Source organism: Oncorhynchus gorbuscha, linkage group LG26 (genome assembly GCF_021184085.1).
Source record: "Oncorhynchus gorbuscha isolate QuinsamMale2020 ecotype Even-year linkage group LG26, OgorEven_v1.0, whole genome shotgun sequence".
Taxonomy (NCBI): domain Eukaryota; kingdom Metazoa; phylum Chordata; class Actinopteri; order Salmoniformes; family Salmonidae; genus Oncorhynchus; species Oncorhynchus gorbuscha.
In genome coordinates, this window is record NC_060198.1 from 15,509,596 (window position 1) to 15,535,260 (window position 25,665).

General features: G+C 42.6%; 1 protein-coding gene across 1 annotated transcript in view; it reads left to right on the forward strand.

Moving 5' to 3' along the window:
• LOC124016387 (nidogen-1-like) overlaps window positions 1-25,665 on the forward strand; it is a 74,813-nt gene that overhangs the window by 26,121 nt on the left and 23,027 nt on the right. The window contains exons 5-11 of the mRNA XM_046331949.1: window positions 2,340-2,480; window positions 2,713-2,964; window positions 4,892-5,092; window positions 6,658-6,891; window positions 13,358-13,495; window positions 14,290-14,418; window positions 14,769-14,912. Of these exons, the coding sequence (XP_046187905.1) occupies window positions 2,340-2,480; window positions 2,713-2,964; window positions 4,892-5,092; window positions 6,658-6,891; window positions 13,358-13,495; window positions 14,290-14,418; window positions 14,769-14,912 (1,239 nt within the window). The remainder of the gene's footprint in view (window positions 1-2,339; window positions 2,481-2,712; window positions 2,965-4,891; window positions 5,093-6,657; window positions 6,892-13,357; window positions 13,496-14,289; window positions 14,419-14,768; window positions 14,913-25,665) is intronic.

Consider the following 25,665-nt stretch of genomic DNA (forward strand, 5'->3'; position numbering starts at 1 on the left):
CATCGTTACCCATCGCTCCACAAAAGCCGCGGCCCCTGCAGAGCAAGGGGAACTACTACTTCAAGGTCTCAGAGCAAGTGACGTAACCGATTGAAACGCTATTTAGCGCACACCGCTAACTAAGCTAGCCGTTTCACATCCGTTACACTCACCCCCCTTTTGACCTTCCTCCTTTTTCCGCAGCAACCAGTAATCCGGGTCAACAGCATCAATGTAACAGAATAATTTTAAACCGTCCCCTCGCGCGAACCAGGGACCCTCTGCACACATCAACAACAGTCACCCACGAAGCATCGTTACCCATCACTCCACAAAAGCCGCAGCCCCTGCAGAGCAAGGGGAACTACTACTTCAAGGTCTCAGAGCAAGTGATGTAACCGATTGAAACGCTATTTAGCGCACACCGCTAACTAAGCTAGCCGTTTCACATCCGTTACACCTGTTTGATGGTTCGTCGGAAGGCATAGCAGGATCTTTTATAAGCTTCCAGGTTGGAGTCCCTCTCCTTGAAAGCGGCAGCTCTACCCTTTAGCTCAGTGCTGATATTGCCTCTAATCCTGGCTTCTGGTTGGGATATGTATGTACAGTCACAACGTCATCGATGCACTTATTGATGAAGCCAGTGATTTTCTTTTTATTTATTTTACTAGGCAAGTCAGTTAAGAACAAATTCTTATTTTCAATGACGGCCTAGGAACAGTGGGTTAACTGCCTGTTCAGGGGCAGAACGGCAGATTTGTACCTTGTCAGCTCGGGGATTTGAACTTGCAACCTTCCGGTTACTAGTCCAACGCTCTAACCACTAGGCTACCCTGCCTTGTGGTTAGAGCGGTGTGGTGTACTCCTCAATGCGATTGGAAGAATACCGGAACATATTCCAGTCTGTGCTAGCAATACAGTCCTGTAGCGTAGCATCCACGTCATCTGACCACTTCCGTATTGAGCGAGTCACTGGTACTTCCTGCTTTAGTTTTGGCTTGTAATCAGGATTCAGGAGGATAGAATTATGGTCAGATTTGCCAAATGGAGGGCGGGGGAGAGCTTTGTATGAATCTCTGTGTGTGTGTAGTAAAGGTGGTCTAGAATTTGTTCCCCTGGTTGCACATGTGACATCCTGGTAAAAATGTGTTAAAACTGATTTAAGTTTGCCTGCATTCAAAGCCCCGGCCACTAGGAGCGCTGCTTCTGGGTGAGCATTTGTTTTTGTTTACTTATGGCCTTATAGAGTTGGTTGAGTGAGTGCCAGCTTCGGTCTGTGGTGGTAAATAGACGGCTATGAATAATATAGTTAAACTCTCTTGGTAGATAGTGTGGTCCACAGCTTATCATAAGGTACTCTACCTCATGCAAGCAATACCTCGAGACTTCTTTAATATTAGACATCCCGCACCAGCTGTTATTGACAAAAAGACACACACTCCCACCCCTCGTCTTACCAGACGTAGCTTCTCTGTTCTGCCGGTGCTTTGAAAATCCCTCCAGCTCTATATTATCCGTGTCGTTGTTCAGCCACGACTCGGTGAAACAGAAGATGTTACAGTTCTTAATGTCCCGTTGGTCGGATAATCGTAATCGTTGGACATTTTCCAATTATTGCATGTTAGCAAGTAGAATTGATTGCAGTGGGAATTTACTCACTCGCCTACGGATTTTCAAAAGGCAGCCCGATCTGCCTCCTCTTTTCCTCCGTCTTTTCTACACGCAAATGACGGGGATCTGGGCCTGTTCCCCGGAGAGCAGTATATTTTTCTCGCCTGACTCGTTAAAGGAAATAGCTTCTTCCAGTTGGTGGTGAGTAAATCCCAGTTCTGATGTCCAGAAGTTATTTTTGGTCATAAGAGACAGTAGCAATAACATTACTACCAAATAAGTTTTCAAAAATAAGTTACAAACAACGCATAAAATCAAACGGAATGTAGTTAGTCTTCTTTTTGCGTACAACCATGAAAAACTATCATGCATGTTGTTGATGTTAGTTCTGTGTGTGCAGTTAGGGCAAGGCGTGCTGGTTTGTTTTGAGCTTCTTTGTTTTGAGCCATGCTGCTTTGTTTAACCGGCCTATCAAAGTATTTTGTAGCAAACAAGAACTACAATGAAATTACACTCTTAGAAAAAAAGGGTTCCCAAAAGGGTTCTTTGACAGTCCCCATTGGATAATCCTTATTGATTCTAGGTAGAACTCTTTTTGGTTCCCAGTAGAATCCTTTTGCGTTCCATGTAGAGTTCTTCAAAGGTTTCTCCTATGGGGACAGCTGGATATCCCTTTTAGTTTCTAGATAGCACCTTTTTTTTCTAAATTGTTATTTTTCTAAGAATGTGGTTTGTCTTCTTTTTGGCAGTGTTTGCGTACAATTCTGAGACATGCGCCAGTAACAGGCAGAAGTGCTCGTCCTTCGCCGACTGTAAGGACTACACCAATGGCTACTGCTGCCAATGTAGGCCTGGTTTCTATGGCAATGGCAAGGATTGTGTGGCTGAAGGTAGGAGTAACCCCATACCCAAAGTACATACAGTATTTGCATAATAAGGGTTAGGGCTAGCCTGCTTCCTTCATTATAATGAAATATGTGATATAAAGTATATGAATGATTCAATATTTTATAAAGAAATTGAAAACCTGATAATGCTTGACACACAGTAACACATCAGTTACATTTAAAGTTGCATGAATTCAAATCGAATGAAGTTAGTTTCCTCACATTCCACACGCAGGTAAGCCCCAGCGGATGAACGGCAAAGTGAATGGCCGGGTGTTTGTGGGCAACACGCCCTCGCCGCTGGAGCTTTCCAACAACGACCTGCACTCGTACGTGGTGGCCAACGATGGGCGCGCCTACGTGGCCATCAGTACCATCCCGGCCGGCCTGGGACCCTCCCTTCAGCCCCTGTCTTCCCTGGGAGGGGTCATCGGCTGGGCCTTCGCTCTGGAGCAGCCCGGCTATGAGAACGGCTTCAGCATCATCGGTAAGAGCTGTTTGACGATGATCTTGCACATTGTGTCAATCTTGCACATTGTTGTGTCATTAAGAATTGTTTTAAGGTAAGAGCTCACATTTGGGTGAATCACAAAAGGGATTCCTCGCTTTCTTGGTTCATAACAAATCAAGGAAAAACAGTTGAGAAAGTGCCATAGTGTCATTAAAAAGGCAGCAGATGATTTGAATACATTACGCTTTTCTCATGTGTGTTGGGTAGCATTTGGTTTAGCTTCTCCCTCCATTGTAGCAAAGGTACCTGGGGCTTGGGTCTTTGTTGTGGTCTAATGAGATGTTCTTCAAAGACAGGTGTGAATGACCGCTGTGGCATTGATGATTAGGTCAACATTTATTCAAGTTAAGCTTGATTTATTTGCTCTCTTTGAATGACAGATTTTTTTAATATTCAGAGGCTATGTCCAAAATCTGCCTTACTTACCTAAATGGCATACTGTGTACTAATAGTTCATTCACATTACATTTAAGTCATTTAGCAGACGCTCTTATCCAGAGCGACTTACAAATTGGTGCATTCACCTTATGACATCCAGTGGAACAGTCACTTTACAATAGTGCATCTAAATCTTAAAGGGGGGGGGGTGAGAGGGATTACTTATCCTATCCTAGGTATTCCTTAAAGAGGCGGGGTTTCAGGTGTCTCCGGAAGGTGGTGATTGACTCCGCTGTCCTGGCGTCGTGAGGGAGTTTGTTCCACCTTTGGGGGGCCAGAGCAGCGAACAGTTTTGACTGGGCTGAGCGGGAACTGTACTTCCTCAGTGGTAGGGAGGCGAGCAGGCCAGAGGTGGATGAACGCAGTGCCCTTGTTTGGGTGTAGGGCCTGATCAGAGCCTGGAGGTACTGAGGTGCCGTTCCCCTCACAGCTCCGTAGGCAAGCACCATGGTCTTGTAGCGGATGCGAGCTTCAACTGGAAGTACTACATACTGTTAAGAATGTACTGTTTAGTAAAAACAAATGCAGTAAAGTAGCATACTAGGCTCATCCATACTGAGAATGTGTCATCTAATGCACAATTGCGTTGATTCCCGCCATTCGCTCATTTTGGTAGAGCGTGTCCCCTCGGCTGATTATCAGCTGTTGTCAAACACACATTGGTCTCGAAAGACGATTCTATTCCTCAATAGTATGCAGCGAATTCTACTAGATTAAAAGCTGAAATGAGTATGACATCCTGGCATTTAAAGCATACAACATTTTGGACATTTCACATATGTATTATAAATCTTTTTTTTGTTGCATACCCAAAATGCCTTCTATTTAGAATGCAAGTAAGGATATTCGGACACTGCCAATCTCTTTGCTCAGGGAAAGTAGATTCTCTACTGGCCTTTTGAGTGGTATACGTGGACGTTTGAGTGAATTGTGCCAAGTGATTAGGACTATCTTTCCCTTTTTGAAAAGTTCCTCAACATGTTGAACTCCGCTCTAATCTTCCACTAGGACAATATTTGTAGGTAGAACGATGATGGGGAAAATTATGGGGAATTTGTTCTGTGTTCTCGTTTTTGGTTAATCTTTCTGCTTTTCGGCCTCAAAATGTTTCTCAAGCTCATTGCTTCCAGCTGGCTTCACTTCTTTCAAAATATTCCCCTTTAATGTGTAATGTTGTTGGCTCCAGGGAGAACTAAAAGTGGGGGGATACACTCAAGGGTATGGGTGGGGATGCAGAATGAACTTGCGATCTTAGGTACGGCTAGGTTTTGTGTTTCATCACATAATGGTTGAGGTTAGCTTTTGGGCAAGGCAAGATGATCCTAGATTTGTGCTCAGGAGCTGAAGAGGATTGGTTGTGAGGTTTGGTTGTCTCTCTCATTCCTTCTCCCACCCCCATCTCTGCTCGCACACAAACAACCTCAACCCCACAACCACCCTGAACCCCCCCCCGCTCCCCCTCCAGGTGGCGTGTTCTCCAGGCAGGCCGAGGTCACCTTCTTACCGGGCAACGAGAGGCTGACCATCAAGCAGGAGTTCAAGGGCATCGACGAGCACGACCACCTGGTGGTGAGCACCGAGCTGGAGGGCCGTCTCCCTGAGGTCCCACGCGGCTCCACTGTGCAGATCGACCCCTACAAGGAGATCTACCAGTATGGCAGCAACCGTAAGTCACGACCACACCAATATAACTTGGAATGCAGACTTGGGGTCTATTCCATTTCAATTGAGTCAATTCAGGAAGTAAACTAAAATTATTTTGATCTCCTGAATTTAAATGGAATTGACACTAACCCTGGAACTCGACACTATCACAGTTTGTAGTACATCTAATCACATAAGAAAGGTCAGCATTAATCCCAATGTTGTTATTAATCAAAGTGCTCTTACGTGCAACCAGATAGTAGTCTTTCCTATTCTTTTCATGAAACACATTGTCTTAGAAACACTTTTGGCAGCAATTACAGCTGTGAGTCTTCTTGATAACTTCTCTAAGAACTCGGCACACCTGGATTGTGTAATATTTGACCATTATTATTAAAACAATTATTCAAGCTCTATCAAGGTGTTAGGGATCATGGCTAGACGGAAATATTTAAGTCTTGCCATAGATGGTCAAGCAAATTTAAGTCAACTCCAGTGTAGATTTTGCCTTGTGTTTTAGGTTGTTGTCCTGCTGAAAGGTGAATTCCTCTCCCAGTGTTTGTTGGAAAGCAGAAGGAACCAGGTTTTCCTCTAGGATTTTACATCTGACTAGCTCCATCCCGTTTCTATTTATCCTGAAAACTCCCCAGTCTTTGCCTCAAAAATACCCATACCATGATGCAGCCACCACTATGCTTGACAATAAGGAGGCAATTACTCAGTGATGTGTTGTGTTGGATTAACCCCAAATATAAGACTTTCTGTTTAGGCCAAAAAGTATATTCCTATGCATGCTTTTATTGCAGTAGTATTGTATTGCCTGGTTGCATACAGGATACATGTTTTAGACTATTCTGTATAAATTCTGCACATTTTTATTCTTAATTTAGGTCATTATTGTGGAGTCACTACAATGTTGTTGCTCCATCCTCAGTTTTCTCCAATCACAGCCATTTATAATCACAAATGACCTCATGGTGAAATCCCTGCGTATTTTCCTTCCAGTCCTGCAGCTCAGTTCAGAAGGATGACTGTATCTTTGATGTGTCTGGGTGGTTCTGTACATCATCCACAGCATGCTTATTACTAGACCATGCTTAAAGAGATATTCAATGTCTGACTTGTTATTGTTACCCATCTACCAACACTTCCCTTCTTTATAAAGGCTTTGAAAAAGCTCTCTGGTCTTTGTAGTTGAATCTGTGCTTGAAATTCAGCACTTGACTGAGGGACCTTACAGATATTGTATGTAAAATATTAATGTCAACCCGTATTATTTCATACAATGTGATTTGTTAAGCCAAATTTGACTCCTGAACTAATGCAACAACTATATTCTAGTTGTATTAATTGGAAAAAATGTGTTACATTTTCTTTTCACTTTGACATTACGGACTATTTTGTCCAGATCAATGACAAAAATTCTAAATGAAATCTATTTAAATCAATTCTAAATCAAATCAAAATCAAATCCCACTTTGTAACGCAACAAAATGTGAAAAACAGCCAAGGGTGGTGAATACTTATGATACCAACTGTATATGGATGTTCAATGTAGTAACACTCCATTTTCCCTATTTTCTTCAGTGATCACCTCCTCCTCCAACCGCGACTACACTGTCAGCCTACCGGATGGCAGTGTCCAGACCAAGGCCTACCAGTGGCGTCAGACCATCACCTACCAGAGCTGTCCCAATGACGAGGAGGTCAGGGCCGTGCAGTCTACCCAGCAGCTCAGCGTCGACCAGATCTTCGTCATGTACGACTTGGGCAACCAGCTGATCCGCTACGCTATGAGCAACAAGATCGGCTCCATCCACAGTGAGTAGAACCCCTTGTGTTACTGCTAATCTTTGTTCATGTTCTCCTATAATGTTATGCTAACCTTGTGCTTATGTTCTGCTAGTTGTGTTCACGTTCTGCTAATGTTCTGGTAACCCTCTGCTAAGAGGATTGGGCCCATCCTCAGTGAGTATAGCCTATCATGTAGATAATGATCATCTTCAGCTTTAGTTGTGCTAATGTTCTGCTACCTTTCTGCTAACTTTCCCGCTATATAAATCATCAAGGAACTCAACCTTGTTGTTCTTTAAAAGTATTTTCCTCGCCATCTTAAATAAGCATGCCCCTTTCAAAAAATGTAGAACTAAGAACAGAAATAGCCCTTGGTTCACTCCAGACCTGACTGCCCTTGACCTAGCACAAAAAAAACATCCTGTGGCGGACTGCAATAGCATTGAATAGTCCCCGCGATATGCAACTGTCCAGGGAAGTCAGGAACCAATACACGCAGTCAGTCAGGAAAGCAAAGGCTAGCTTTTTCAAACAGAAATTTGCATCCTGTAGCTCTAACTCCAAAAAGTTTTGCGACACTGTAAAGTCCATGGCGAACAAGAGCACCTCCTCCCAGCTGCCCATTGCACGGAGTCTAGATAACATGGTCACCACCGCGAAATCCATAATAATCAAACATTTAAATAAGCATTTCTCTACGGCTGGCCATGCTTTCCTCCTCGCTACCCCGGCCAACAGCCCCCCGGCCAACAGCCCCCCCCCCCCCGCAGCTACTTGCCCGAGCCTCCCCAGTGTCTCCTTCACCAAAATCCAGATAGCAGGTGTTCTGAAAGAGCTGCAAAACCTGGACCCGTACAAATCAGCTGGGCTAGACAATCTGGGCCCTCTCTTGATAAAACTAGCCGCCATTGTTGCAACCCCTATTACAAGCCTGTTCAATCTCTCTTTTGTATCGTCCGAGATCCCTAAAGATTGGGAAAGCTGCCGCGGTCATTCCCCTATTGAAAGGGGGTGACACTCTAGACCCAAGCTGTTACAGACCTATATCCATCCTGCCCGGCCTCTAAAGTCTTCGAAAGACATGTTAATAATCAGATCACTGACCATTTCGAATCCCGCCGTACCTTCTCCGCTGTGCAATCCGGGTGCACCTCAGCCACGCTCAAGGTACCAAACGCTATCATAACCGCTATCGATAAAAGACAGTACTGTGCAGCCGTCTTCATCGACCTGGCCAAGGCTTTCGACTCTGTCACTCACCATATTCTTATCGGCAGACTCAATAGTCTTGGTTTCTCAAATGACTACCTCACCTGGTGCACCAACTACTTCACAGACAGAGTTCAGTGTGTCAAATCGGAGGGCCTGTTGTCCGGACCTCTGGCAGTCTCTATGGGGGTACCACAGGGTTCAATTCTCGGGCCGACTCTTTTCTCTGTATACATCAATGATGTCGCTCTTGCTCTCTACGCAGACGACATCATTCTGTATACATCTGGCCCTACTTTGGACACTGTGTTAACTAACCTCCAAATGAGCTTCAATGTCATACAACACTCCTTCCGTGGCCTCCAACTGCTCTTAAACGCTAGTAAAACCAAATGCATGCTTTTCAACCGTTCGCTGTCCGTACCTGTCCGCCTGACTAGCATCATTACCATGGACGGTTCTGACCTAGAATATGTGGACAACTACAAATACCTAGGTATCTGGCTAGCCTGTAAACTATCCTTCCAGACTCATATTAGACATCTCCAATCCAAAATCAAACGTAGAATCGGCTTTCTATTTCGCAACAAAGCCTCCTTCACTGATGTGCACCAAGGCAACTAGACAAGATCCCACAACACAAATGAGGAAAATGACTACCTAAATATGATCCCCAATCACAGACAACGATAAACAGCTGTCTCTGATTGGGAACCATATCAGGCCAACATAGACGTACAAAAACCCTAGACATACAACACCCCTAGACATTCAAAACTGGGACTGGGAACTGTTGCCGGATGTTCTGGACTGGGAACTGTTGCCGGAAGTTCTGGACTGGGAACTGTCACCGGAAGTTCTGGACAGTCCGGTGGCACCGGACTGATGACAAGCACCTCAGGGTGAGTGCGGGGAAGAGGCACAGGACTTTCTGGACTGTGGATGCGCACTGGAGGTCTGATGCGTGGGACCGGTACAGGTGGCACCGGGCTGATGACACGCACCTTAGTGCAGGGAAGAGGAACAGGACGGACCTGACTGGGGACACGCACTTGAGGGAGAGTGCGAGGAGTTGGCACAGGACGCACTGGGTTGTGAAGGTGCACTGGAGACCTGGTGTGTATAGCCGGCATCAATTGTTCCGGGAACTTTAACACACATTTCAGGACGAGTATGGCGAGCTGACTCAGGTGGCACCAAACTGACGACACGTTCCTTTATTCCAAATCTGTGCGTCCTCCACCAACTCAAAAAACTCCCCCATTTCTCTCTCCTCCGAATTCTCCTTCTTCTCCCAGCCTGGCTCTGGTTCACTCCTCGTCTCCGCAGACTTCTCCATGTGCCCCCACCCAAAACATTTCTTGGGGTTTCTGTGGCCTACCTCCCCGACGTCGTTGCTGTCCTCTCATGCTCCTAGGTGACTCCTGCCAAGGAAGGCGATCTTGTCCTGCCAGGATTTCCTCCCAATTCCAGGATCGCTTCCCATCCAGGATCTCTTCCCAAGTCCAGGATTCTCCTCCTCCTGGGCACGCTGCTTGGTCCTTTGTTGGTGGGATCTTCTGTCACGATCTTCGTAATGATGAGACTCATAAACAAAAAAAGCACAAACGAAACGTGAAGCTACTGATGTGCACTAAGGCAACTATACGTAGACAAGATCCCACAACACAAATGGGGAATATGGCTACCTAAATATGATCCCCAATCAGAGACGACGATAAACAGCTGTCTGATTGGGAACCATATCAGGCCATCATAGACATTCAACACCCCTTGACATACAAAAACCCTAGACATACAAAAACCCTAGACATACAAAAACCCTAGACATACAAAAACCCTAGACATACAAAACTTGTGTACCCACCGTAGTCACACCCTGACCTAACCAAAATACATAGAAAAACAGAGATATCTAAGGTCAGGGCGTGACAGACTGTGCCAGGTTGAAAGTCTGGTGTGGCTGAAACACCCAAATCCACTAATTTGAAGGAGAATCCACATACTTTTGTTTATATGGTGTATATTAGTCATCAATTAGACAATTAGACTAAGTTAATTCATGTTTCAACACAGCAGTAGCAATACAGGGATATTAACATTATGTTATGTTACAGCCTTATTCTAAGAGATTTAAATGTTTTCCTCATCAATCTATGTACAATACCCAATAATGACAAAGTGAAAACAAGTTTATAAATGTTTGTAAATGTATTAAAACAAAAAACATAACTTTATTTTCATAAGTATTCAGACCCTTTGCTATGAGACTCAAAACTAAGCTCAGGTGCATTATGTTTCCATTGATCATCCTTGAGATTGGATATTATTTGGAATGGCACACAACTGTCTATATAAGATTCCACAGTTGACAGTGCATGTCAGGGCAAAAACCAAGCCATGAGGTCGAAGGAATTGTCCGTAGAGCTCCTAGACAGGATTGTGTTCAGGCACAGATCTGTGGAAGGGTAGCAAAACATCAGGGAGGTGACCAAGAACCCAAATGACCTCTGTCAGAGCTCCAGAGTTCCTCTGTGGAGATGGGAGAACCTTCCAGAAGGACAACCATCTCTGCAGCACTCCACCAATCAGGCCTTTATGGTAGATTGGGCAGATGGAAGCCACTTCTCAGTAAATGGCCCGCTTGGAGTTTGCCAAAAGGCACCTAAAGGACTCTCAGACCATGAGAAACAAAATTCTCTGGTCTGATGAAACCAAGATTTAATTATTTTGCCACGCCTGGAGGAAACCTGGCATCATCCCTACGGTGAAGCACTGTGGTGGAAGCATCATGCTGTGGGGATGTTTTTCAGCAGTAGGGACTGGGAAACTAGTCAGGATCGAAAGATGAACAGATCAAAGTACAGAGAGATCCTTGATTAAAACCTGCTCCAAGCACTCAGGACCTCAGACGGTGACAAATGTTCACCTCCCAACAGGACAACGATCCTAAGCACACAGCTAAGACAATGCAGGAGAGGCTTCAGGACAAGCCTCTGAATGTCTTTGAGTGGCCCAGCCAGAGTCCGGACTTGAACCTGATCGAATATCTCGGGAGACCTGAAAATAGCATGGCAGAAAATCCCTAAATATAGGTGTGCCAAAATTGTAGCGCCATACCCAAGAAGACTCAAGGCTGTAATCGCTGCCAAAGGTGCTTCAACAAAGTACTGAGTAAAGGGTCTGAATACTTATGTAAATGTAATATTTCATTTTTTTAAATACATTTTCAAACAAATCTATCAACATGTTTTTGCTTTGTCATTATGTGGTATTGTGTGTAGATTGATGAGGGATTTTTACGAGGGGTAACGTAACAAAATGTGGAAAAAGTCAAGGTGTCTGAATACTTTCTGAATGCACTGTATGTTCAGAGCCAAATTCCAGTGAAGCCCAGAGAGGATGTCTTGCCTAAAGTTGTTCAAGTATCATGTTTGCAATTTCACCCACCTCATCTAGAGCCTCTTCTTTTAGGGTGCTGCTATTGGACACCAAGTGCTAACATTATCCGGATAATATGTGTGCAATGCTTGATAGCGTATATGTTAACTATTTTCCGGGTGACCTACAAAAAATGTAGGTTTTCATCAAGTTGTCCACTCAAGAAGAAACTGCTTACTGTAACCAATGCCTGTAATCTGCTTCAGGTTATTAATCAAGCTACCAGGGTTGTTTACAAACCGTACAGAAACTACTGTATATCATCCACGTGTGTATTGATCATCTCTTTGTAATGCTGCAGAACTTTGTGCTCAAGGTGCATCCACACCCATTGGATGTAGTGACCACGATAAAATAGCTGTATCCAGAAAAGCCAAGGTTCCAAAGGCGGGGCCTAAAATAGTGTTTAAGAGATCATACAACGTGTTTGTAGTGATTCCTATGCTGAAGATGTAAAGACGATTGATTGGTCAAATGTGTGTAATGGGGAGTGTATGAAAGTGTTCTTATTTTGTGACTGGTGGATGATGCTGTGTGTGAGTGTGGTGTGGGGTATGGAAATGGAAATGCAAAAAACCTTCCTTCACTGGAAGAATTGTATTATTATTCGCATTATTATTATGACACATATTGATGTCAAACGGGAAAGCCAAAGACACCCGTGGTTCCTAATGATTCTTGCTGGTGTTTACAGGACAGCTGGTTCTAAGAGATTAGGATCAGGACCTGCAATTGGAACAGTATACATTTTCCCAACAAATTCTTCTGACTCTACTCATACGTGTGTCTTCTTTAGACATCTGGGGGTGGGGGGGGGGGGTTGTTACCACTCATTTGTTGTCTCAATGGACCATCGTATTACATACAAGAAACATTTGAATTCCTGACTATACACAGTATGGAATGTCAAGCCAAAAGAATAGTAATTATCTGTTGAGTAACATGATCTGTAGGTAAACCAAAACCTTGTGTTGTCGTATTTCCTCAGCTGGCCTTTCAAAGACACCCAAATCCTTGACAGGGTAAAGGTTAACGGCTAAGGTAAACAAGGGGCCGTGCTTCAGTTCACACAAAGTTATTTACTGCAGGTAGGAGGTGTGAGAAGAAGGGGGAGAGTGGGGGAGGGCAAGAGGAAGGCACCAGGAGAGGGGTAAAGGTACATTAGGGGATGGCCGGGGGTGGCGGTCTGGGGGCCAGGGGTAGGTTATGCAAGCAAACTTGACTCAGCTGGAGTTTATTGGCAAAAGTGTAACTTCTGTGCCGAGTTTCCTGTGAGGATGCAATGGGGACTGGAGGAGCCCCCCCATCCTAATAAGCAGCTGTCTGATAAGCGGTCTGCATGTCCCTTCTAACAGCCAGGAGAGGTGTCTTACATGCCTGTGTCTACAAAACTGAGACATTGTGTGTGCGTGTGTTTGTGCGTGTGATGTCACAACATATTGTCCAGATATTCCACAGCGTAAGCCATTTCCAACAATAACTAACGTGAGGGTTAATAGGAATCTATTCATTTCAGGTTGTAGTACTATACTGTGGCTTTTCAGACTGAAGTATCCAAAGATTAAAGTAACTCCAAAGTAGAACTCCCCTGATCCCTTGATTTACAAAATCCATCATCTGAAAACAGCCACACAAAAGCCTTTACTGAAGGACGACATGTAGCCTTTAACTGAATTGCTGTTTGTCCAACCAATCGGTCCCTACCATGTTTACTGCAACTTTTACGCTTAAATTCTAGCTATAACATCAGAACTAACCCTGAACTAGGCATTGATGGCATCACCCACGAAGACGGATCCCATTGCTGCCCCTCAAGAGAATGGACGTTTGTTTTGATTGACAGGTGGCCCACCAGAGCAGAACCCATGTTTCACCGGCAGACACGGCTGCGACACCAACGCTGCCTGCAGACCCCAAGAAGGCATCCAGTTCACCTGCGAGTGTTCCACTGGTTTCACTGGGGACGGACGTCAATGCTATGGTAGGGGCCCTGCACACTATACATATCAGCTTGAACCTACACCAGCTGATGCATAAGGGACATGGGGAATAGTCTATTGAAGTTTGGGTTATACTTTATTTTACATATTTACTTTATTATCTAATAAACATATCGGTTTCATGGGGATTCTTTGAAATAAAGACTACTACCAATTTCCTTAAACAATTTCAGTAGCAGAGCATACCAATTGTAGCTGTAATAGGACTGAAAGTGAAGTTTCCCTAGACATTGATCTTCGGTCAGTTTAGCAATTTTCCCACTAAGGATTGGGCGAGCTGATCCTAGATCTGTACATTTGGTGTGAAAACAGCACATTACCTTTCATAACTGATCTTCATAAATCAGGTAATATTGGTAAGATGGCATCTTCATAGTAGTGGTGATGATATTACATTTGGCTTATTTTGCACTTTCTAAGAACTCATAGACGCTTTACATCAGTAAAGGGCAAGTCTGCCCAAAGAGAGAAACAAGTATTACAGGACTGAGACAGACTGTAAGCATAGGAAAACAAGCAATGTCATCAGAAATGCCCCACTAATAATTCATATTATTAATATACTGTAATGTACAGTATATTATTACATACACTACAAATGATCACATTAAATAATGTATTCCAAATATGCAATGAAATAATGTCATTATTATTATGGCTGTTGATATGACTTGCAGTGAACGTTAATCTGGTGCAACAGAATTGCCCTTATGGGACAAATACAGTTGTTTGAATTGAGTTAAGTTGAATTGAATTGACTGTGCTCATTTTGTAGACATTGACGAGTGCAGAGAGATGCTCGAGATCTGTGGTTCTCACGCCATATGCAACAACCAACCGGGAACATTCCGCTGCGAGTGTGGGGACGGTTTCCAGTTCGCCAGCGATGGCAAGAGCTGCGTCGGTATGTAGTGCTGAAAAAGCGTGTTCGCAGCTGTGTTGTTCTTTGTTTGGATGACCCCCAATATAACTCTGTTGCTTAACTTAATACACACTCTAAATACAGTAACCTTTTACAGATTGTTTCATATCATCTATATATTAATCTTAAACTCAAATTTAAGAGCGTTTCTATGCTATTTTCAGCCTATTAATCTGTTGTTTTTCTTTAGTCTATCAAACCTTCTACTGAGAAATGTCTCACATTTGTTACTCCTTTTTACAATTTTATTTTCATCAAACAACGGATTCAGGGTATTTCTGTCTCCACCAAGTCTAAAATCTGCCTCTCCCTTTCCCACCTATCCTTTGTAGAAGTGGACCGTCCAATAGACCACTGCCAGAGGGGTACCAATAACTGCGACATCCCAGAGAGGGCACGTTGTAGCTACACGGGGGCGTCTGCCTATATCTGCTCCTGTCTGTCCGGATTCGTGGGTGATGGTTATACTTGCCAGGGTAGGGTGACACTTTAAATCAAATCAAATGTATTTATATAGCCCTTCTTACATCAGCTGATATATCAAAGTGCTGTACAGAAACCCAGCCTAAAACCCCAAACAGCAAGCTGTGTGTGTGTGTGTGTGTGTGTGTGTGTGTGTGTGTGTGTGTGTGTGTGTGTGCGTGCGTTTTGACTATTCTCGTGGGAACCAGAAGTCCAAAACTTGACCTACTGGGAATTTTGTTGGTCCCCACAAGGTGTCAAATGCTATTTTTCGGCGGATTAGTGTTGGGGTTAGAATTAGGGTTAGACGTTAGGGTTAGGTTTACATGCTGACCAAACCACTCGCGCGCACACCAGACACGATCAGGACACGAAGATTAAAATATCAAAACAAACTCTGAACTAATTATATTAATTTGGGGACAGGTCGAAATGCATTTAACGTTTATGGCAATTTAGCTAGCTTGCTGTTGCTAGCTCATTTGTCCTGGGATATAAACATTGGGTTTTTATTTTACCTGAAATGCACAAGGTCCTCAACTCCGACAATTAATCCACAGATAAAACGGTAAACCGAATTAGTTTCTCGTCATCTCTCCTCTTTCCTTCAGGCTTCTTCTTCTTATTTTGGACTTAATATGGCGGTTGGGAACCAACTTCACAGTATTACTACAACCTTCCGGAGTGTGGACCTCAATTCATCTTTCAATCACCCATGTGGGTATACAGTATGCTCCTAAAAAACCTATCAGGAGATGGGAGAGGCCAACTTGCAGCGTGATGATCGTCACAAATAGAACTTCTATTGTAGCGCATGGCCACACAGACGCTCGCTGACACCCGTGGGCAGTGTGGGTGTAATGGTTGAATAACGTGCATATGTACATTAATTTGCAACGCACGCGACGTGTCTGGTCTGGTCAGCATGTTAGGGTTAGGGGTTAAGGAAAATAAGATTTTGAATGGGACTGAATTGTGTGTCCCCACAAGGTTAGTTGTACAAATGTGTGTGCAGTGTGTGCGTGCTGCGTGTGTGTGTGCGTGCATGTGCATGGTGTTCTCTGAGGTTGAAGCACTTTTTAAAATCTTTACTAATGAAATGACTTAAATGATCTGAACTCACTCACAGCAACAATATTTATTTGTCATCAGGTGATATGTCTAGACCTTTTTTACATGTTTTATTTATTTGTGATAATTATTTTAGGGGGTAAATAATATTGCAGATTGTAGCTTCCGTCAACGTTATTGTCTGCTTCATTTCCAATCCCCCATATATTTTTTTTGTAAATATATGTACAGTTGAAGTCGGAAGTTTACATACACCTTAGCCAAATACATTTAAACTCAGTTTTTCACAATTCCTGACATTTAATCCGAGTAAAAATTCCCTGTCTTAGGTCAGTTAGGAACACCACTTTATTTTAAGAATGTGAAATGTCAGAATAATAGTTGAAATAATTATTTCTTTCAGCTTTTATTTCTTTCATCACATTCCCAGTGGGTCCGAAGTTTACATACACTCAATTAGTATTTGGTAGCATTGCCATTAAATTGTTTAACATGGGTGAAACGTTTCGGGTACCCTTCCACAAGCTTCCCAGAATAAGTTGGGTGAATTTTGACCTATTCCTCCTGACAGGGCTGGTGTAACTGAGTCAGGTTTGTCGACCTCCTTGCTCGCACAAGCTTTTTCACTTCTACCCACACATCTTCTATGGGATTGAGGTCAGGGCTTTGTGATGGCCACTCCAATACCTTGACTTTGTTGTCCTTAAGCCATTTTGCCACAACTTTGGAAGTATGCTTGGGGTCATTGTCCATTTGAAAACCCATTTGTGACCAAGCTTTAACTTCCTAACTAATGTCTTGAGATGTTGCTTCAATATATCCACATATTTTTCCTCCTCATGATGTCAGCTATTTTGTGAAATGCACCAGTCTCTCTTGCAGCAAAGCACCCCCACAACATGATGCTGCCACCCCCGTGCTTCACGGTTGGGATGGTGTTCTTCGGCTTGCAAGCCTCCCCCTCTTTCCTCCAAACATAACGATGGTCATTATGGCCAACAGTTATTTTTTTGTTTCACCAGACCAGAGGACATTTCTCCAAAAAGTATGATCTTTGTCCCCATGTGCAGTTGCAAACCATAGTCTAGCTTTTTTATGGCGGTTTTGGAGCAGTGGCTTCTTCCTTGCTGAGCGGCCTTTCAGGTTATGTCGATATAGGACTCCTTTTTACTGTGGATATAGATACTTTTGTACCCGTTTCCTCCAGCATCTTCACAAGGTCCTTTGCAGTTGTTCTGGGATTGATTTGCACTTTTCGCACCAAAGTACGTTCATCTCTAGGAGACGGACATTGTTTCCTTCCTGAGCGGTATGACGGCTGCGTGGTCCCATGGAACGTGGTACCCTCAGGCGTTTGGAAATTGCTCTCAAGGATGAACCAGACTTGTGGAGGTCTACAGTTTTTTCTGAAGTCTTGGCTGATTTCTTTTGATTTTCCCATGATGTCAAGCAAAGAGGCCCTGAGTTTGAAGGTAGGCCTTGAAATACATCCACAGATACACCTCCAACTGACACAAATTATGTCAATTAACTCAAATGATGTCAATTAGCTTTCAGAAGCTTCTAAAGCTATGACTTCATTCTTGGGAATTTTCCAAGCTGTTTAAAGTCAACTTAGTGTATGTAAACTTCTGACCCACTGGAATTGTGATACAGTGAATTATAAGTGAAATAATCTGTCTGTAAACAATTGTTGGAAAAATGACTTGTGTCATGCATAAAGTAGTCCTAACCGTCCTAACTGACTTGCCAAACTATAGTTTGTTAACAAGAAATGTGTGGAGTGGTTGAAAAACGAGTTTTCATGACTCCAACCTAAGTGTATGTAAACTTCCAACTTCAACTGTATTTATACACATACATATAAATATACATATATATACCCATACATACATACATATACAGTACCATGCATGGTTTTTCTTTATTTTTCTATCTTCTATATTGTAGAATAATAGTGAAGACATCAGAAATATGAAATAACACATATGGAATCGTGTAGTAACCAAAAAAGTGTTAAACAAATCAAAATACATTTTATATTTAAGATTCTTCAAAGTAGCCACCTTTTGCCTTGATGACAGTTTTGCACACTTTTGACATTCTCTCAACTAGCTTCATGAGATTGTCACCTGGAATGCATTTCAATTAACAGGTGTGCTTTGTTAAAAGTTAATTTGTGGAATTTCTTTCCTTCTTAATGCGTTTGAGCCAATCAATTGTGTTGTGACAAGGTCGGGTTGGTATTCAGAAGATAGCCCTATTTGGTAAAAGACCAAGTTCATATTATGAAATAAATAAGCAAAGAGGAATGACAGCCCATCATTACTTTAAGACATGAAGGTTAGTCAATGAGGACCGCCACAGGAAAGGAAGACTCAGAGTTACCTATGCTGCAGGGGATAAGTTCATTAGAGTTACCATCCTAAGAATTTGCATCCCAAATAAACTCCTCACAGAGTTCAAGTAACAGACATATCTCAACATCAACTGTTAAGAGGTGACTGCGTGAATCAGGCCTTCATGGTCGAATTGCTATAAAGAAACCACTACCATAGGTCACCAATAAGAAGAAGAAACCACTAGACCGGTGGAAATCTGTAAGTCCATTCTGTAGCAAAGCTAGTTGAGAGAATGCCAAGAGTGTGCAAAGATGTCATCAAGGCAAAGGGTGGCTGCTTTGAAGAATCTCAAATATATAATATATTGTAACGGAATTCCTCTTCTTCAGAGGAGGAGTAGCAAGGATCAGACCAATGTGCAGAGTGGTAAGTGTCCATAATGATATATTTAATAAATCAACAGAACACTGAACAAAATAACAAAAGTACAAACAAACAACCGAAACAGTATGGTGAAAACACCAACACAGGATACAACCACCCACAAAACACAATAGAAAACAGGCTACCTATGTATGGTTCTCAATCAGGGACAACGATTGACAGCTGCCTCTGATTGAGAACCATACCAGGCCAAACACAGAAATACCAAATCATAGAAAGAAGAACATAGACAACCCACCCAACTCACGCCCTGACCATACTAAAACAAAGACATAACAAAAGAACTAGGGTCAGAACGTGACATATATTGTCACATATACTCCCTCTCCGGCACTTGAGGTCGCCACGCTATTCTTGTTTCTTGTTTTGTTCTAAGTATTATTTCTTATTAAATTCACTCCCTGAACTCGTGTACACGTTACAGAATAGCGTCTCACCAAAGGGAAGTATTGTTTGTATTTTGTTAGTGTAGGTGACGTCGGGTCCGGGTGCCGCTACCGGAGCAACCGGGGATGCCTCAGCTGGCTCTTCAGGCTTCCATGTCTCAGCCGGCTCGTCAGGTTTACAAGACTCGGTTTCCCCAGCAACTGTCCGTTGCCGAGTCTACTGAGAATGCCTCAGCCAGCTCGTCAGGCTCCAATGCCTCAGCTGGCGCCACAGGCTCCCAAAACTTGGTTTGCTCAGCAGGCTCCTATGCCTCAGCTGGCTCGTCAGGCTCCTATGCCTCAGCTGGCTCGTCATGCTCCCATGCCTCAGCCAGCTTGTCTGTCTCCCATGCCTCAGCCTGCTCGACAAGCCTCAGCCGGCTCGACAGGCTCCCATGCCTCAGGCGATCGGCTGGTCCCCAGGATTATCCCTCTGGTCGGCATCCTGCGACTGGAGCCACGCGTCAGGGAGGGGGTACTGTCACGTATACTCCCTCTCCGGCACTTGAGGTCACCAGGCTGCTCATTATTAAGCACACCTCTCACCATCGTTATGCGCATAAGCACCTCATCAGATTCACTTGGACTGCCTGATTACCTCCCGTATATATGTAATTCCCTTTGGTTCTTTCCCTAGGCGTTATTGTTTCTGTTCGTGTTTCTTGTTTTGTTCAATGTATTATTTATTATTAAATTCACTCCCTGTACTTGCTTCCTGACTCTGTGTACACGTTACATATATTTTGATTAACACTTTTTTGGTTACTACATGATTCCATATGTGTTATTTTACATTATGTAGATGTAGAAAATAGTACAAATAAAGAAAAACCCTTGAATGAGTATGTGTCTAAACTTTTGACTGGTACTGTATACATATAAACTTAGCAAAAAAAGTAACATCCTCTCACTGTCTACTGCGTTTATTTTCTGCATGTGTAAATATTTGTATGAACATTCAACAACTCAGACATAAACTGAACAAGTTCCACAGACATGTTACTAAAAGGAATTGAATAATGTGTCCCTACCAAAGGGGGGGGGGGGGGGTCAGGGGCGGCAGGGTAGCCTAGTGGTTAGAGCGTTGGACTAGTAACCGAAAGGTTGCAAGTTCAATTCCCCGAGCTGACAAGGTATAAAACTGTCGTTCTGCCCCCGTCATTGAAAATAAAAATTTGTTCTTAACTGACTTGCCTAGTTAAATAAAGGTAAAACAAAATCTTTAAAAATCTACTGTAACAGTCAGTATCTGGTGTGGCCACCAGCTGCATTAAGTACTGCAGCGCATCTCCTCCTCATGGACTGCACCAGATTTGCCAGTTCTTGCTGTGAGATGTTACCCCACTCTTCCACCAAGGTTCCGGGACATTTCTGGGGGGAATGGCCCTAGCCCTCACCCTCTGATCCAACAGGTCCCAGACATGCTCAATGGGATTGAGATTTGGGCTCTTCACTGGCCATGGCAGACCACTGACAATCCTGTCTTGCAGGAAATCACACACAGAACAAGCAGTATGGCTGGTGGCATTGTCATGCTGGAGGGTCATGGCAGGATGAGCCTGCAGGAAGGGTACCACATGAGGGAGGAGGATGTCTTCCCTGTAATGCACAGCGTTGAGATTTCCTGCAATGACAACAAGCTCAGTCCAATGATGCTGAGACACACCACCCCAGACCGTGACGGACCATCCAGCTCCAAATCGATCCCGCTTCAGAGTACAGGCCTCGGTGTAACGCTAATTCAGTCCAGCCTCTCTCAGCCTATTGCGGACAGTCTGAGCACTGATAGAGTGTGCGTTCCTGATGTAACTCGGGCAGTTGTTGTTGCCATCCTGTACCTGTGCCGCAGGTGTGATGTTCAGATGTACCGATCCTGTGCAAGTGCTGTTACACGTGGTCTGCCACTGCGAGGACGATCAGCTGTCCGTCCTGTCTCCCTGTAGCGCTGTCTTAGGCATCTCACAGTACGGACATTGTAATTTATTACCCTGGCCACATCTGTAGTCCTCATGCCGCATGTCTAAGGCACGTTCAGGTGTAGGAGTGCGGTGGCTAGGCGTCTTTCTTTTGGTGTTTTTCAGTCAGTAGAAAGGCCTCTTTAGTGTCCTAAGTTTTCATAACTGTGACCTTAATTGCCTACCGTCTGTAAGCTGTTCCACAGGTGCATGTTCATTAATTGTTTATGGTTCATTGAACAAGCATGGGAAACAGTGTTTAGAACACTCTGTCAGTGTTCTGGCACAACCAGAAGAGGACTGGCCACCCCTCATAGCCCGGTTTCTTCCTAGGTTCTGGCCTTTCTAGGGAGTAATTCCTAGCCACCGTGCTTCTACACCTGCATTGCTTGCTGTTTGGGGTTTTATGCTGGGTTTCTGTACAGCACGTTGTGACATCAGCTGATGAAAGGAGGGCTTTCTAAATACATTTGATTGATTGATTTAAACCCTTTACAATGAAGATCTGTGAAATTATTTGTTTTTTTTACGAATTAGCTTTGAAAGTCATGGTCCTGAAAGGGACATTTATTTTTTTGCTGAGTTTAGTACGCTTATCATAATTTGGTTGTAATCCAGAGGTTAGAAATAGTATCTACATCCTCTATGAGGATGTGGAGTGATCCAAATTGTGGATTTAAAAGAAACCATGAATCATCAGCGTACAATCACACCTTTGTTTTTCAGCCCTAGATTTCTAATCCCTTGATATTATTGTTGGATCTGATTTTAACAGCTAACATTTCAATGGCAATAATAAATAGTTATGCCGATAGTAGACAACCTTGTTTTATTCCTCTTGACAGTTTAAAACTTTCTGAGAAGTAGCCATTATTTACTATTTTACAGCTGGGGTTACTATACATAACCTTAATCCTGTTTTATAAGAGATTCTCCAAAATTGAAATATTTTAGGCATTTATATATAAAACTCCAATCGTACTTTATCAAATGCTTTTTCAAAGTCAGATATGAATACCAGGCCTGGTTTCCCAGATATTTCTTAGTGTTCTATTGTTTTCAGTACTTGTCTTACATTATCTCCAATGTATCGATCATGTAAAAAAAACTTTCTGATTAGGATTAATTATAATCCGACAATACCTTCTTAATTCTATGCGCTATGCATTTTGGCCAAAAATTTGCTTCACAACACTGAAGTGTAAGAGGCCTCCAATTTTTTAAATGGACTGGATCTTTATATTTACCACTTGGATCCTGTTTCAGTAATAATGAATCAGACCTTCTTGTTTAGTGTCTGATAATCTACCATTTATATAGGAGTGGTTAAAACATGCTAAAAACATTCCTCTGAGTATATCAAAAAATGTTTGGTATACCTCCACTGGAATGCCATCTAACCCTGGAGTTTTCCCAGATTAAAACACTTTAATTGAATCAAGAAGTTCTTCCTCTGTAATTTGGCCTTCACGTGAGTTTTTCTGTACAGCTGTTAATTTTACATTATATATATTTTTAAATCATACAATTAACTTTGGTTAGTAGAGATGTAGGAGACTGAAACTAAAACATATGCTTAAAGTACTTTACTTCCTCTTTCAAAATATTGTTTGGTGAGTTGTGGGTGACTCGGTCATTTGTAACAAGTTTCAGTAAATTATTTTTGGTAGCATTTCTATGTTGAAGATTAAATAATTTGGTGAATTTTCACCATATTCCATCCAGTTCGCTTGATTTTTTAAATAATATATTACACTTGATCTTTCTTGAATAAGTTCCTCCATTTATTTTTGTTTTTCCCAATAACTTATTATGAGCCTCCATGGTACAGTTTTTATTGCTATCTATCTGTACTGTTAGTCCTTCCATTTCCTTTGTTAATATGGACTCTTTTGACCTACATTTATTTTGTTTTAGAGATGAGTACTGAATTGCATGGCCTCTATAGGCACATTTAAAAGTGTGCCACACGATAAGGGAATTAGCTGTACCTCCAGTTGAAGTCCGAGGGTTTACATACACTTAGGTTGGAGTCATTAAAACTAATTTTTCAACCACTCCACACATTTCTTGTTAACAAACTATAGCTTTGGCAAGTCGGTTAGGACATCTACTTTGTGCATGGCACAAGTCATTTTTCCAACAATTGTTTCCAGACAGGTTATTTCACTTATAATTCACTGTATCAGAATTCCTGTGGTTCAGAAGTTTACATACACTAAGTTGACTGTGCCATTAAACAGCTTGGAAAATTCCAGAAAATAATGTCATGGCTTTAGAAGCTTCTGATAGGCTAATTGACATAATTTGAGTCAATTGGAGGTGTACCTGTGGATGTATTTCAAGTCCTACCTTGAAACCCAGTGCCTCTTTGCTTGACATCATGGGAAAATCTAAAGAAATCAGCCAAGACCTCAAAAAAATTGTAGACCTCCACAAGTCTGGTTCATCCTTGGGAGCAGTTTCCAAACACCCGAAGGTACCACATTCATCTGTACAAACAATAGTATGCAAGTATTAGGAAGGAGATGCGTTCTGTTTCCTAGAGATGAACGTACTTTGGTGCAAAAAAAGTGCAAATCAATCCCAGAACAACAGCAAAGGACCTTGTGAAGATGCTGGAGGAAACGGGTGCAAAAGTATCTATCCACAGTAAAACGAGTCCTATATCGACATAACCTGAAAGGCAAGGAAGAAGCCACTGCTCCAAAACCGCCATAAAAAACCCAGACTACGGTTTGCAACTGCACATGGGGACAAAGATCGTACTTTTTGGAGAATTGTCCTCTGGTCTAATGAAACAGAAATGGAACCGTTTGGCCATAATGACCATCATTATGTTTGGAGGAAAAAGGGGGATGCTTGCAGGCCGAAGAACACCATCCCAACCGTGAAGCACGGGGGTGGCAGCATCATGTTGTGGGGGTGCTTTGCTGCAGGAGGGACTGGTGCATTTCACAAAATAGATGGCATCATGAGGCAGGAAAATTACGTGGATATATTGAAGAAACATCTCAAGACATCAAGTTAAAGATTTCTCTCAAATGGGTCTTCCAAATGGACAATGACCCTAAGCATACTTCCAAAGTTGTGGAAAAATGGCTTAGGGACAACAAAGTCAACAAATCCCTGACCTCAATCCTATAGAAATGTGTGGGCTGAACTGAAAAAGCTTGTGCGAGCAAGGAGGCCTTACAAACCTGACTCAGTTAAACCAGCTCTGTCAGGAGGAATGGGCCAAGATTCACCCAACTTATTGTGGGAAGCTTGTGGAAGGCTACCCGAAACATTTGACCCAAGTTAAACAATTTAAAGGCAACGCTACCAAATACTAATTGAGTGTATGTCAACTTTATTCATTGTTCTGTCCTAATTAAAAACAAGTTACCACCAATAGGGTTTGATAAAATTTCCAATATCCTCGCTCACATGTAAATTCTGTAAGTAATATATAGTATAAGCCAATTATTTGATGGTCTGACCGCATTCTGTCCCCTAACAACACATTTTAAACGTTTGGTGCCAGAGAGAATGAGATAAGAATGTAGTCAAGACGACTAGCTTCATTGAGCCTCCACCATGTATATATCACCAAGTCAGGATATTTAAGCCTCCATATATCCACGAGTTCCAATATTTCCATGACATTTGTGATTTCCTTATGTGCATGCAGGTGATAGTTTGTAGTGGGATTTCCTTTACGGCCCATAGAGGTATTTAAAACCGTATTATTATCTCTCGCCATAATAATAGTCTCATTTTGCTTATAGAGTTGATAAATCATTATATATATTTTCAAAGAAGCGTGGATCATCAATATTTGGACCGTATAGGTTAATGAGCCATATCTGTTTATGGTCAAATAACATATTTAAAATCATCCATCTATCTGTTTGGACAATTTACATATTCGGTTTCAAATTACTGTAAATTAATTTCATCACCCCTTTTTAATTACTTTGCCCATGGGAGAAATACATTTCGCCCCCCCCAGTCCTTTTTCCACACAACTTCATTTGAAATTTTGAATGAGTTTCCTGTAAACAAGATACACTGCTCAAAAAATAAAGGGAACACTAAAATAACACATCCTAGATCTGAATTAATGAAATATTCTTATTAAATACTTTTTTCTTTACATAGTTGAATGTGCTGACAACAAAATCACACAAAAATGATCAATGGAAATCAAATGTATCAACCCATGGAGGTCTGGATTTGGAGTCACACTCAAAATTAAAGTGGAAAACTACACTACAGGCTGATCCAACTTTGATGTAATGTCCTTAAAACAAGTCAAAATGAGGCTCAGTAGTGTGTGTGGCCTCCACGTGCCTGTATGACCTCCCTACAATGCCTGGGCATGCTCCTGATGAGGTGGCGGATGGTCTCCTGAGGGATCTCCTCCCAGACCTGGACTAAAGCATCCGCCAACTCCTGGACAGTCTGTGATGCAATTGGTGGATGGAGCGAAACATTTTATTTTACCTTTACCCAGGCAAGTCAGTTAAGAACAAATTATTATTTTCA